This window comes from Hylobates moloch, unplaced genomic scaffold (assembly GCF_009828535.3).
Source record: "Hylobates moloch isolate HMO894 unplaced genomic scaffold, HMol_V3 SCAFFOLD_15, whole genome shotgun sequence".
NCBI lineage: Eukaryota > Metazoa > Chordata > Mammalia > Primates > Hylobatidae > Hylobates > Hylobates moloch.
The window spans coordinates 88,120,106-88,133,305 of record NW_026652290.1 but is presented as its reverse complement, the minus strand read 5'-3'; the positions used below and the strand labels follow the sequence as shown (position 1 = coordinate 88,133,305).

General features: G+C 38.9%; 1 protein-coding gene across 5 annotated transcripts in view; it reads right to left on the bottom strand.

The window, feature by feature from the left end:
* HEATR5B (HEAT repeat containing 5B) overlaps positions 1–13,200 on the bottom strand; it is a 107,843-nt gene that overhangs the window by 27,177 nt on the left and 67,466 nt on the right. For all 5 annotated transcript variants that reach the window (XR_009210122.1, XM_032178383.3, XM_058429057.1 and 2 more), the window contains exons 23-27: positions 12,833–13,087; positions 11,420–11,547; positions 9,329–9,473; positions 8,091–8,357; positions 6,372–6,599 (exon numbers count right to left, since the gene is read on the bottom strand). Coding sequence is in view for 4 of the 5 variants with exons in the window: in XM_032178383.3 (XP_032034274.1) it covers positions 6,372–6,599; positions 8,091–8,357; positions 9,329–9,473; positions 11,420–11,547; positions 12,833–13,087 (1,023 nt within the window). In the remaining variant the exon portion in view is untranslated. The remainder of the gene's footprint in view (positions 1–6,371; positions 6,600–8,090; positions 8,358–9,328; positions 9,474–11,419; positions 11,548–12,832; positions 13,088–13,200) is intronic.

Here is a 13,200-nt window from a genome sequence, read left to right as displayed (position 1 = left end):
AAAGACAAAGGCTGAGGAATTGCCCCAGATTAAAGGAGACTAAGGCAATATAATGACTAAAAAAAAAGAAAAGGGCTCTATGACAGTTATTATTAGGACAAGTAGTGCCAAATTTGGTAATTCTTCTGTGGTTATGGAAGGGAATGTCCCTGTTCTTAGGATATCCATGAAGTATGTAGGAATAGAGTCATGATGACTTCATATCCTCAGATGGTTCAGCAAAATTAATAATATTAACAATAATGATATGTGGATTACAGAGAAAGTAATAAACCATGTGTGGCAAAATGTTGACAACTGGTGAATCTAGAAGGGTATGCTGGAGTTCCTTCTGTTATTCTTAAAACGTTTTTTAAAGTTTGAAATTTATTTCAAAGTCAAAGGGTCTAAAAACGAAAAACAATGTTGCAGCAATCAAGAGTGATTCATTAGATCCAGGAAGATTTTTGTACATGTTTGTACATGTTCACATGCATACATATTTTTTTTTAAGTGAAAGATGCCAGATTTTATAACAGGAAATAGGATTTCCATAATGGAAATACTCTATTATAAAACTTTGCTTGTTAAGCAAGGGATCTGCTTGCCTCGATATACAAATATACAAATATGCCTGTGGCTTTGATCCCTACTTCATAACTGACTGTGTCTCCTATGAATTCAGTTCCAGACAGAATATCTCAGGCAAGTTCATTCTATTATCAGACCTTTAAATTCACCTCATATGAATGAACTAGCTTGATAACATATCAAAACTTTCCCTTAACGAACAATTTCAAAAATATTGACTCTAGACCCCCTCAACAAAAATTAATTATTTTAAAACAAATTCTTATTTATTTATTTTTTGAGACAGAGTGTCGCTCTGTCATCCAGGCTGGAGTGCAATGGCGGGATCTCAGCTCACTTCAAGCTCTGCCTCCCGGGTTCACGCCATGCTCCTGCCTCAGCCTCCCGAGTAGCTGGGACTACAGGTGCCTGCCACCACGCCTGGCTAATTTTTTGTATTTTTAATAGAGACGGGGTTTCACTGTGTTGGCCAGGATGGTGTTGATCTCCTGACCTCATGATCTGCCCACCTCGGCCTCCCAAAGTGCTGGGATTACATGCCTGAGCCACTGCGCCCAGCCACAAATTCTTAACTATTTCTTCTTTTTGTTATTCCTTGTGAGGTTTTTTTTTTTTTTTTTTTTTTTTTCTGAGATGGAGTCTTGCTCTGTCGCCCAGGCTGGGATGCAGTGGCGTGATCTCAGCTCACTGCAACCTCTGCCTCCCAGGTTCAAGCGATTCTCCTGCCTCAGCCTCCTGAGTAGCTGGGATTACAGGCACATGTCACCACACCCTGCTAAATTTTGTTATTTTTAGTAGAGACGGGGTTTCACCATATTGGCCAGGCTGGGCTTGAACTCCTGACCTCGTGATCTGCCCATTTTGGCCTCCTTTGGGATTACAGCTGTGAGCTACCATGGCCAGCCCTTGTTATTCTTATCTATACACACATATGCATATATAAATATGGCTTTTAATGTTTCTTCAGTTTGTTAAAATCTACCTTAAGAAACAAAATACCAGCTCTTGATAAAGCTAAAATAATTTTAATAACATTAATAAAACTAAAGTTATCCCTTATAATTTTTTAGAAGTCACATATTCACTTAAATGTATTCATTGTTTAAAACAGAAAAAGAGTATAGGAGAGAAAGTAAAACTTGTAACTCTACCACCCAGTAATAGTTTAAATTAAATTACTATGTTTTGGCTTAATTTCTTCGGGTCTGGGTTAATTTATATAGTTGGTTATAAACATGATACTTAATAGATATATTGGATATATTATCCAAATGAATATACTATCATGTACTTTATAATTCTTCCCATTGCCAGATATAGTTATCACACATTTTCATTGTTGTAAGATCTAATAGGTGATAAATAACCTTGAACATAATTTTTTGATCAGTAAGGCTAAAGAGTATGCTTCCATTTTTTGGAGACAGGGTCTTGCTTTTTTGCCCAGGCTGAAGTGCAGTGGTGTGATCTGGGCTCACTGCAGCCTCTGCCTCCTGGGCTCAAGTGATCCTCCCACCTCAGCTTTCTGAGTAGCTGGGACCACAGGCACACGTCACTATGCTCAGCTAAATTATGGATTCTTTTTTTTTTTTTTTGAGAGGGAGTCTCGCTCTGTCGCCAGGCTGGAGTGCAGTGGCACGATCTTAGCTCATTACAACCTCCACCTCCCAGGTTCAAGCAATTCTTCTGCCTCAGCCTCCTGAGTAGCTGGGATTATAGGCACCTGCTACCATGCCCAGCTAATTTTTTCTGTTTTTAGTAGAGAGGGATTTCACCATGTTGGCCAGGCCGGTCTTGAACTCATGACCTCATGATTTGCCTGCCTTGGCCTCTCAAAGTGCTGGGATTACAGGTGCAAGCCAATGCGCTCGGCCCTGATTTTTTTTTATGTATGCTTGGTGGCCATTTCTATTTTCTTTGATACAAATGTGTGTTCTTTTCTTTCTTTTTTTCTTTTGAAATGGAATCTTGCCCAAGCTTGAGGGCAGTGGCGCGATCTCAGCTCACTGCAACCTCCGCCTCCTGAGTTCAAGCAATCCTCCCACCTTGGCCTCCCAAGTAGCTGGAATTACAGGCGCCTGCCACCATGCCTGGCTAATTTTTGTATTTTTTTTTTTTTTTTGAGACAGAGTTTTGCTCTTGTTGCCCAGGTTGGGGTGCAATGGCATGATTTCGGCTCACCACAACCTCTGCATCCCTGGATTCAAGAGATTCTCCTGCCTCAGCCTCCCAAGTAGCTGGGATTACAGGCATGTACCACCACGCCCAGCTAATTTTGTATTTTTAGTAGAGACAGGGTTTCTCCATGTTGGTCAGGCTGGTCTTGAACTCCTGACCTCAGGTGATCCACCCGCCTCAGCCTCCCAAAGTGCTGGGATTACAGGCGTGAGCCACCGTGCCTGGCCTAATTTTTGTATTTTTAGTAGAAACAGGGTTTCACCATTGAGGCTGGTCTCGAACTCCTGACCTCAAGTGATCAACCTGCCTTGACCTCCTAAAGTGCTGGGATTCAGGCGTAAGCCACTGCGTTTGGCCTCCTTCTTCTTTCACCTATTGGTTAGTAAGTGAATTTTTTCTAAGAACTCTTTGTATATTATCAACACAGACATAAATATTATTGTCAGTTTTTCAGCTGTCTTTTTTTCATCTACCATTTAATGTAAGGTGTTTTGATGGGTAGAAGTTAATTTTTTTGTTTGTTTCTTTTGAGATAGGGTCTCACTCTCTCACCCAGACCAGAGTGCAGTGGCACCATCATGGCTCACTGCAGGCTTGATTTCTCGAACTCAAGTGATCCTTCTGCCTCAGCCTCCCAAATAGCTGGGACCACATGTGTGTGCCACCATGCCCGCTAAATATTTATTTTTTATTTTGTAGAGACAGGGTCTCACTATATTGCCCAGAATGGTCACAAACTCCTCTGCTCAAGTGATCTACCTGTCTCAGCCTCCCAAAGGGCTGGGATTATAGGCGTCAGCCACCACACCCCATCTAATTTCTATATAGACCAAAACAGTAAAATTGTCCTGTGCGACATCTTTCCTTGACTTACAGTTAGTCCTCTGCCATTCTAACATAAAACATTCACCTGTATTTTCTTTGTTTTCCTGTTTAAAACACTTTATGTTATTATTTTATCTGGTATTTGTTTTGATTAATGATATGAGAGCCTAAATGAAATTTATTTCTCAAACAGCTAACTGATAAATTCATTACGCTTCATATTGAAGCGTAATGAATGTGCTTTTATCATATATTATATTTTATCATATATTACATTCTCACGTGGATGAATGTCTGTTTCAAAGCAATCTGTTCTGTTCCACTGATTCTTGGGCCTACTCCTCAGTTTTAGATAACGTGGAAATGTTTTAATAGGTGAGATGACAAATCTTTCTTTACTATTCTTTGTTTTCAGTTATTTTATATTTTCTTTACAAAAGAAATAAACCTTGAAATAAAAAGTCAATCAGAAGAAAAACACAAAAATGTAAGCATTTCACCAAAAATTAAACATAGACATGAAAAATGTTAATGCTTACTAAGAAAATGAGCAATGCAAATTAAAACCGTAAGACAGTATATCAAAATTAAAAAGTCTAACAATATCAAATACTGGTGAGAATGTGGGAAAATACAGATTATCACGCTTTGCTGGTGAGAGCATAAATTCATGTAGCTATGTTGGAGGTCAATTTGGCAATGTCTGATGACACTGAAATGTACCATCGATTCTACTTCTAGGTGTACATCCTAGAAAATCTCTCACAGCACACATGCATGAGAAATTTGTAAGGATGTTAACTGCAGCAATCTTTGTAACTGGGATAAGTTAGAAACAACAAAAATATCATTGACAGGGAAATGAATAATAATTGATGAAAACATGACAAACTATATAGGAGCTGAATGAATGAGAGTTTTATATATTCACATTAACAGATGTAAAAAAAGTTATTGTTGAGTCACAGAATGAGATGACATTATTTATGTAAATTTTAAAACAGAAATACTATATATTGCTCATAGTTATCTTACTCTCTATATAACACATATATAAATATATATTTAATATAACTGACACATACTCATATAGAAAACATACTTATTTATATAGATAGATATTTCTAAGAAAAAACATAATCAGGCCGAGTGTGGTGGTCACACCCATAATCCCAGCACTTTGGGAGGCCAGGCAGGAGGATCACAAGGTCAGGAGTTCAAGACCAGGCTGGCCAACATGGTGAAACCCTGTCTCTACTAAAAATACAAAAATTAGCTGGGCGTGGTGGTGCGTGCCTGTAATCCCAGCTACTCGGGAGGCTGAGGCAGGAGAATTGCTTGAACTGGGACCTGGGAGGCAGAGGTTATGGTGAGCCAAGATTGAGCCACTGCACTCCAGCCTCAGCAACAGAGCGAGACTCTGTCTCAAAAAACAAAAAAACAAAAACACCCGAAAAAACATAATATCAACATGTAGTTCCATCTGGGAGTACAATGGAGTAGTGACAGGTACTTCAATTTTCTCTCCTATTTTATTACTTTTATTGTAAAACAACAACTTGAAGAAAACATAAATATATTAACACATGTAATTCTGGAGAGAGGCCGGGCACGGTGGCTCATGCCTGTAATCCCAGCACTTTGTGAGGCTGAGGCAGGCAGATCACTTGAGGTCAGGAGTTCGAGATTAGCCTGGCCAACATGGTGAAACCCCATCTCTACCAAAAAATACACAAGTTAGCCAGGGGTGGTGGCGCATGCCTGTAGTCTCAGCTACTTGGGAGGCTGAGGCATGAGAATCACTTGCATCTGGGAGGTGAAGGTTGCAGTGAGCGAGATCGTGCCACTGAACTCCAGACTGGGCGACACAGTGAGACCCTGTCTCAAAAAAATAAAATTCTGGAGAGAGATATATATGTATATATTTAAAACCTCCCGGCCGGGTGCGGTAGCTCACATCTGTAATCCCAGCAACTTTGGGAGGCCAAGGCGGGCAGATCATGAGATCAGGAGTTTGAGACCAGCCTGACCAACATGGTGAAACCATGTTTTTATTAAAAATACAAAAATTAACCGGGTGTGTTGGTGGGCATCTGTAATGCCAGCTACTTGGGAGGCTGAGGCAGGAGAATCACTTGAACCCGGGAGGCGGAGGTTGCAGTGAGCTGAGATCACGCCAGTGCACTACAGCCTGGGTGACAAAGTGAGACTTTGTCTCAAAAAAAAAACAAAACAAACAAACAAAAACCCCAAAAAACAAAAAACCTCCCAGTATATTTATATATATATATTTTTTTTTGAGACAGAGTTTCAAAAAACTCTGTTTTTTGCCCAGCCTGGAGTGCAGTGGTGTGATCTTGGCTCACTGCAACCTCCACCTCCCAGGTTCAAGCGATTCTCCTGCCTCAGCCTCCCAAATAGCTGCGATTACAGGCACGCGCCACCATGCCCAGCTAATTCTGTATTTTTAGTACAGACGGGGTTTCACCGTGTTAATCAGGCTGGTCTCAAACTCCTGACCTCAGGTATCTGCCCACCTCGGCCTCCCAAAATGCTGGGATTACAGGCGTGGGCCACCGCACCTGGCCCCAACATGTTTATAAGTATTAACACAAGGGCATTTAGAGTCAACAATCCAGAAAAGAGTATTAAAGTTCACATCTGAAAGATGTGACTAACATACCTCTCTGAGTTGATTCATTGTTATACAGCAGTTTTCTGATAAGCTTATTCAACTAATTCATTACTTGGGGAACACATATCCTAACTAACTAAAACGTTTAAAACTGATAGGTTACCTGGTTGAGAATATTCCAGGATGCATGCAAGCGTGCTACGAATCAGAGCTGTCCATTGTTTTTGAACGCCAGCCTCAGTTTTGGCCATTGAAAGTGTCACAATACTTTTAATCCCTTGAAGAGCTGCACTGACTGGTGGAGGAACCTGATTATCTGCAGACTTTATTGCTGTGTCTTTCAATATTCTTGCAATTAAGAACAGAATTGTGGGCAGGATTGTCATACATCCTGAAAGAAAAACAAATCAGATTACCTCATAACTATTCAGTTCCCATATTATAGTTGTTTCCATTGCTTGTATTTTTTGCAATTGATTGTGGTTTAATATTGTTTTTTTCCTTGTTTTTATACAAAATTTACTGTATTACTGCTACTATAATTCAATGTTTGAAAAAGAAAATAAGAAAGTGTCATATTATTTCAAAGACAGAATTGGTATTTTCTTTCTTTTTCCAGCTAGCCTTGTTTTATTACTTCTAATACTTCACCTATTTAATATTTCATGCCCTGTGTAATGAAAATGAAAAAGGAAGACAGAAAAACAGGAAAAAAACACACCAGATACTGTGAGAAGCATCTGAGTAACTTGATGAGTTTTATAGCAATTGTAAGACATGTAATCAATCCTCGGTGTACTAAAGTCAACCTAATCAGGCCAGGAAAGTAAAAGGACTATTGGGGCAAGGAAAGAAGAAATGAAATAATCCTAGAATTTGTAACTGAAAATTCTAGGTCATGAAAATTCAACCTCCCACAAAAGGAAAAAATCCCTTCACCACTCTGACCTGCAGCCATTGTAGCCTCTGCTTGCAAAACTCCAAAGATGGAGAATTCATTATTTTCACATATGCAGGGTAACTCTAAGAGGTAGAAAGGTCTTCTGTGTTTTGAGCTGAAATTTATCTCTTTATCTGATACCATTTTTACCTTCTAGATCAGGAATGTCTAATCTTTTGGCTTTCCTGAGCCTCACTGGAAGAAGAATTGTCTTGGGCCACACATAAAATACACTAACAACAGCTGATGAGCTTAAAAAAAAAAAAAAGTCTCCTCTGACATTCTTTTTCAGTTTTTCTTTTTCTTTCTTTCTTTTTTTGTTTGAGAGTCTTGTTCTGTCGCTGAGGCTGGAGTGCAATGGCACGATCTCGGCTCACTGCAGCCTCTGCCTCCTGGGTTCAAGCAATTCTCCTGCCTCAGTTTCCTGAGTAGCTGGGATTACAGGCATGTGCCACCACGCCCAGCTAGTATTTTTGCATTTTTAGTAGAGATGGCGTTTCACCACGTTGGTCAGGCTGGTCACGAACTCCTGAGCTCAGGTGATCCACCTGCCTCAGCCTCCCAAAGTGCTGGGATTATAGGCGTGAGCCACCGCACCTGGCCTTGAGTTTTTCAGTGTTACTCAAGAATGGCAACCAGACTGGAAAATAGAGTTTAGTTATTCCACTTTATGTCTATCTGCTGACGCTGTCTTTCCTCAACCTGTAGTTCCATGTCTTATTTGAAACACATCAGAAAAGAGCACCTTAGGTTTTTGACTTTTTGAATCTTTAATCTTCATAGGCTCCTAAAGGTAGACGAAACCTTAAAAAAAAGACCAGCTTCTTATTTTTCACTTGAGATTTAAGAGGAAACTGAGTTATAACAGTGCTTAAAATAAAGGCAAGCTCATCTTTGTCTACTGTAATATAATGCATTTCCAAATACTGATCAATACCATACCAGCAGGTGAACAAAGGGATGGTAAATCAGAGAGTATGGTAACTGTGGCTGCCACCAAACGAGCACTTTCTTCTGACAGTCGAGTTTTAGTGGCTATGTGACTTGGAGAGTCTGACACCTTGGTACTGAGATGTGGCATATGCCGTACTAAAATGAACATCAGCAGCTCCATAGTTGCAAACACAAGAGATTTTCCAGGAATGAGACCACCGCTGTCACCTCCTTCTCCCAATACAGTACAGGCCTCTTTTTCCATATCATCTTCATCTGAGGTAAAAGATAATTTGGTGAAATTTCCAGCCAAAAAAAAGTATGTAAAACAACACAAGTATATTTAGCAAATTCCTTCAAAAGAAATTACAAGCAAATGTCAAATAATGTCACATGTCTTTCTCTGTATAATTCTCTGCCTTCCTAGAATTCTGTGCATTGATCTGTCCTTAAAGGTAACAGACAGTTCATTTTTCACTTGGAAAATCTTTATCAGGTATTTTTATTGGGTATATATTTTGTAATAGGAGTAACACATATGTTAGGTTGAACCAGATGAAATTGACAAAAGGTGAAAAATAGTCGACTCAGCAATTTCATTAGGTCCTTTCTAATGAAAATAAAATCAATTTCAAATCTTCTAAATGTATGATTAATTTTTTTTAAATTAATAACTTCTGGCCAGGTGCCGTGGCTCAAACGTGTAATCTCAGCACTTTGGGATGCTGAGATGGATGGATCACTTGGGCTCAGGGGTTCGAGACCAGCCTAACATGGCAAAACCCTGTCTCCACCAAAAATACAAAAAATTAGCTGGGCATTGTGGAGTGTGTCTGTAAACCCAGGTACTCTGGAAGCTGAGGTGGGAAGATCACCTGATCCTGGGAGTTTGAGGCTGCAGTAAGCCGAGATTGCACCACTGCACTCCAGCCTGGGCTCCTGAGAGTAAGACTGTCCCGCCCGCAAAAAAAAAAAAAAAAAAAAAAAAAAAAAATTACCGGGGCTTGGTGGAGTATGCCTATAATCTCAGCTACTCAGAAGGCTAAGGCAGGAGGATCTTGAGCCCAGGAGTTAGAGACTACACTGAACTATAATCACATCATTGCACTCCAGCTTGGGTGACAGAATGAGACCCTGTCTCTAAAAAATAAAGTAAGAACTACAGAAATATGTCCTGGCATTAATATTTTAAAAATTAGAGTATAAAATAAGATTTACTTCAAGTTAGTGTAATTTCTAGTGCTTACTTAGAGTGTTTCTTTTTTCTTGCAAATAATCCTGAGCAGCTCTTACTATCTGTTGTACAACTCCAGTAACCAACAGCTGGACAGATGATGGATTCCAGGTCAATAGGAGGCGGTGCAAAACACTCAGCAACTCAACACCTATCAGCTAATACAAATAAATACAAATACAGTTAATTAATTTCAATATCAAAGGATAAATTTATATTGTTAAAATATGACAAAATACCTACGTAAAAAAAGAAATCAGGTAGCTAAAATTAAAATACAGGACTACGTAACAAATAAGAACATGTAAAAATCTTGAGAAATGGTCACATTTTACCCCGATGTATTTTCAAGCAACAAACAATTTATTATTTACATATTTAAATGCGCTTTATATTCAAAGATGATCATTCTGCTATTGGAAGGAAATAACTGGGCTAAACAGTATTGTAGAGTCCAATGCTGCTAAAATTTATAATTTCTAACCTGAGCTGAATATCCAAGAATTTCTACCACCTCTGCCTACCACAGATTATAGAAATCTCTGGTGAGTTCCTCTTCTATTCACTTTGGCAACTACTACAAACTTTCGTCACCCACTTTAAGCTTCTTACTCACAATCTTCCACACCAAATCCATCCAATGAACCTAACTGAAATTTCAAAGAGGGGGAAAAGACTTAATTGCAACCAAAGCCACCTTTACCTCTTTCCTTAAGATCATGTGTTCAGCCTCTTATGTGAGGCTTAATCTGAGGTTAATCTTTCCTTATGTGCTCCTATCCTATCCTATTTGACTTCCTAGGGATTCTTCAAGGACTCTGATCATATCTCGTATATTTTCAACTTCTCTCTCTAGTTAGGCTACTCTTCTCAGTATAACGACAATGCTCAAGTCTTTCTTACCTCATGCCCCCCCTGCACTATTCCCAAAGCCTTCAGATCCTTTTATCTACCCCATGTCCTCCTCTATGTATCTTGCTCCTTCCTTTCCCAGCCTAGATGTTTCCACTTCCTTTACTCTCTTATTCACGCCTTGATCTTCTACTATCTGGCTACTAGTCACCTCAAACAATCCTCTGCAGGAGGTCAGCAATAGCCTCCCCTAGACTCATTTCTGTGCTTATTTACTCGATTCTTTCTTTTGAGACTCTGTCTAACCTTCTTGAAACTCCTCCCTTGTCTTTGATAACTCTGTTCTATTTTGGTTCTCCTCCAACTTCTCTAGTAGTTTCCACTGTTGATTTATTTCCTTCTTCTCAATTTTTAAATGCTATTTATCCTCAAGCTTCCAATCTTGGTCCTCTTTCTTCTTCCTTTATTCAGCCTTCCTATGCTAGTGTTCTCATTTCTCTGGAATTATGAAAAAAGCCTCAGAACTGGCCTCCCTGTCTCCCTTCCCATCTCTTACAAACCAACCTACCTCTATGGGTTGACAGAATGATCCTTCTGAAATATAAAGTTAGTTACATCATTCCTCTACTTGAACATTTTTAATGATTCCCTACCACTTTCAGGATAGGGTTCAAACTCTTTAACATGTCATCAAGAAACCTTCATGATTTGGTCTTCACCTTGTTGTCCAGCCTCATCTAACAACCTCATGTTCCATTCATATCAGCCACAGTAAATGGCTATGCCCTTGAACTTGCCGTGTTCTCTCATGCTTCCTAGTGCTTGTATTTGCTATTCTTTCTGAGAGGAAAACCCACCCCGCTTGTGTTGCCTCACTAATTCCTCTTGAAGATTTGATTCAACCATTGCCTACTCTGAGAAACCATCCTTTGCTTTCCTATCACAACATTGGGCTCCTCCTCTCTATTCTAATTGCAGCTTTACATGCACTAAAATAGCACTTACCACACTGTACTTATCTCCTAATTCAGGCACAGTGAAACTGCTTTCACTATCTATAACCTCAAACCATGTTTGGGGCAGACCAGGCACAGAGTAAAAGTAACTGAGTGAATAAATACAGGGAGTCAGTGTACTCATATCATGTTAAAATAGGATCCAATACAGAACAAAAATCCATCCTTTCTTCCATTGTAAAGCAATACTCAAAAAAAAAAACCACACAAGTATCTATCACAGCAATACACTGTACCTGATCTTCTGCAATATGGACTCGAGCATAAGGGGAGTCTAGCAAGGTATGTAAGGCCTGCAGGCATGCTGTAACGTGTTCAATGGGCTCCTCAGGTCTAGGGGAACAAAGAAACTGTATACTCACACCTGAAATGCACAAAATAAAAACATGTTTTTTCACTTATAAAACACTTTATATTGTTTGATCCCATATTTTTTCTCTATTTATGTTTTTACAGATTACCTTAACGTGTATTTATTAATACCTTAAAGTAGAGTTCAAAATGGTTTCCAAGTTAAGCAGCCAAACTCAACATAAGGTTGTAGTTTTGCAATTAGGTTAATATTCAAATTAGCTATGTGTGAAAGAAGGAATTCCCATGCCATTAGGTTGATTATGAAGATATTAAGTTTTTATTTCTAGGACTTTTAAAATAATACATTAAGAAAATAAATTTACAAACATTATAAAATTGCTTTTCATTAAATGGTAGCCAAATAATTTTTCATGCATACAAAGTTTTTAAATGGCAAGTTACAGAGACACAATGGGTATCACAGAAAACAACTGCTTTTAATTTACATAAGGGTAAAGTCATTGTTTTGGAAGTTTTTCACATTTTCACTTACCAGATCTACTGATGAATCCCATAATTACACCTTATTGTGTTCCTTTTCACTCCCAGAAAACATAAGATCACTAAAAGCTTCATTACAATGTATAAATTCTTAAATGTTAAAAAAGCATCTATAGCCGGGCGCAGTGGCTCACACCTATAATCTCAGCACTTTGGGAAGCCGAGGTGGGTGGATCACCTGAGGTCAGGAGTTCAAGACCAGCATGGAGAAACTCCACCTCTACTAAAAATACAAAATTACCCGGGTGTGGTGGCGCATGCCCATAATCCCAGCTACTTGGGAGGCTGAGGCAGGAGAATCGCTTCAACCCAGGAGGCGGAGGTTGCGGTGAGCCGAGATCGTGCCACTGCACTCCAGCCTGGGCAACAAGAGTGAAACTCTGCCTCAAACAAAAAACAGAAAACAAGAAACAAAAAAGCATTTATAAAGCAATTTTACATTAGAATTCACTGAAATCTGCTTAAACATTTTTTTCTTAATGGGATAATTGGTTAAGTGCCAAGTAAAAAGAAAACCTGTTGTTGAATATAAAACATATTAAGTTTTTTTACTGAAAATTATTCGATATTGCTCTGTGAATGAGCATGACAGTTAAGTAGTTTCAGTAGTTTTTAATAATTTAATTTCTAGGTTAAAAATTCAATTAACAATTTATAAGGTGAGGTGAAAAATCCTTTCACTTTTCCTTCTCTGAACTGTGCTATACTGTACAAAATCTTTCCATAGCTTTAAAATGAAAGATACGAATTTTCAGAAGTGATAATCTTGAAATACATTAATATAACAGACCTACCTAAAATCAGATGCATTCTGTCTTTATTAATTTCTGGCAAAGATTTAGCACTACACACTGCTCCTGATGCCTGGTTTAAATTGACAGATGTAGAACGCTTTTGTAAACCAGATATTGCTGCTGCTTCTGTAGACTCTGAGCACATAAATCCTATGCTATTTAACCAAAGTGCCACCGCATGGAGAATTGGGGCCCAGGAATTCCGATAGTGAAGTCTAGCTGTATCAATAGTTTCAGGGGTATAAAATGCTCCACCTGTAAAGCAATGAAATCAATTAAAAACATTACTTTTTTTTTTTTTTTTTTTTTTTTTTCAGATGACGTCTCGCTCTGTCACCCAGGCTGGAGTGCAATGGTGCGATCTTGGC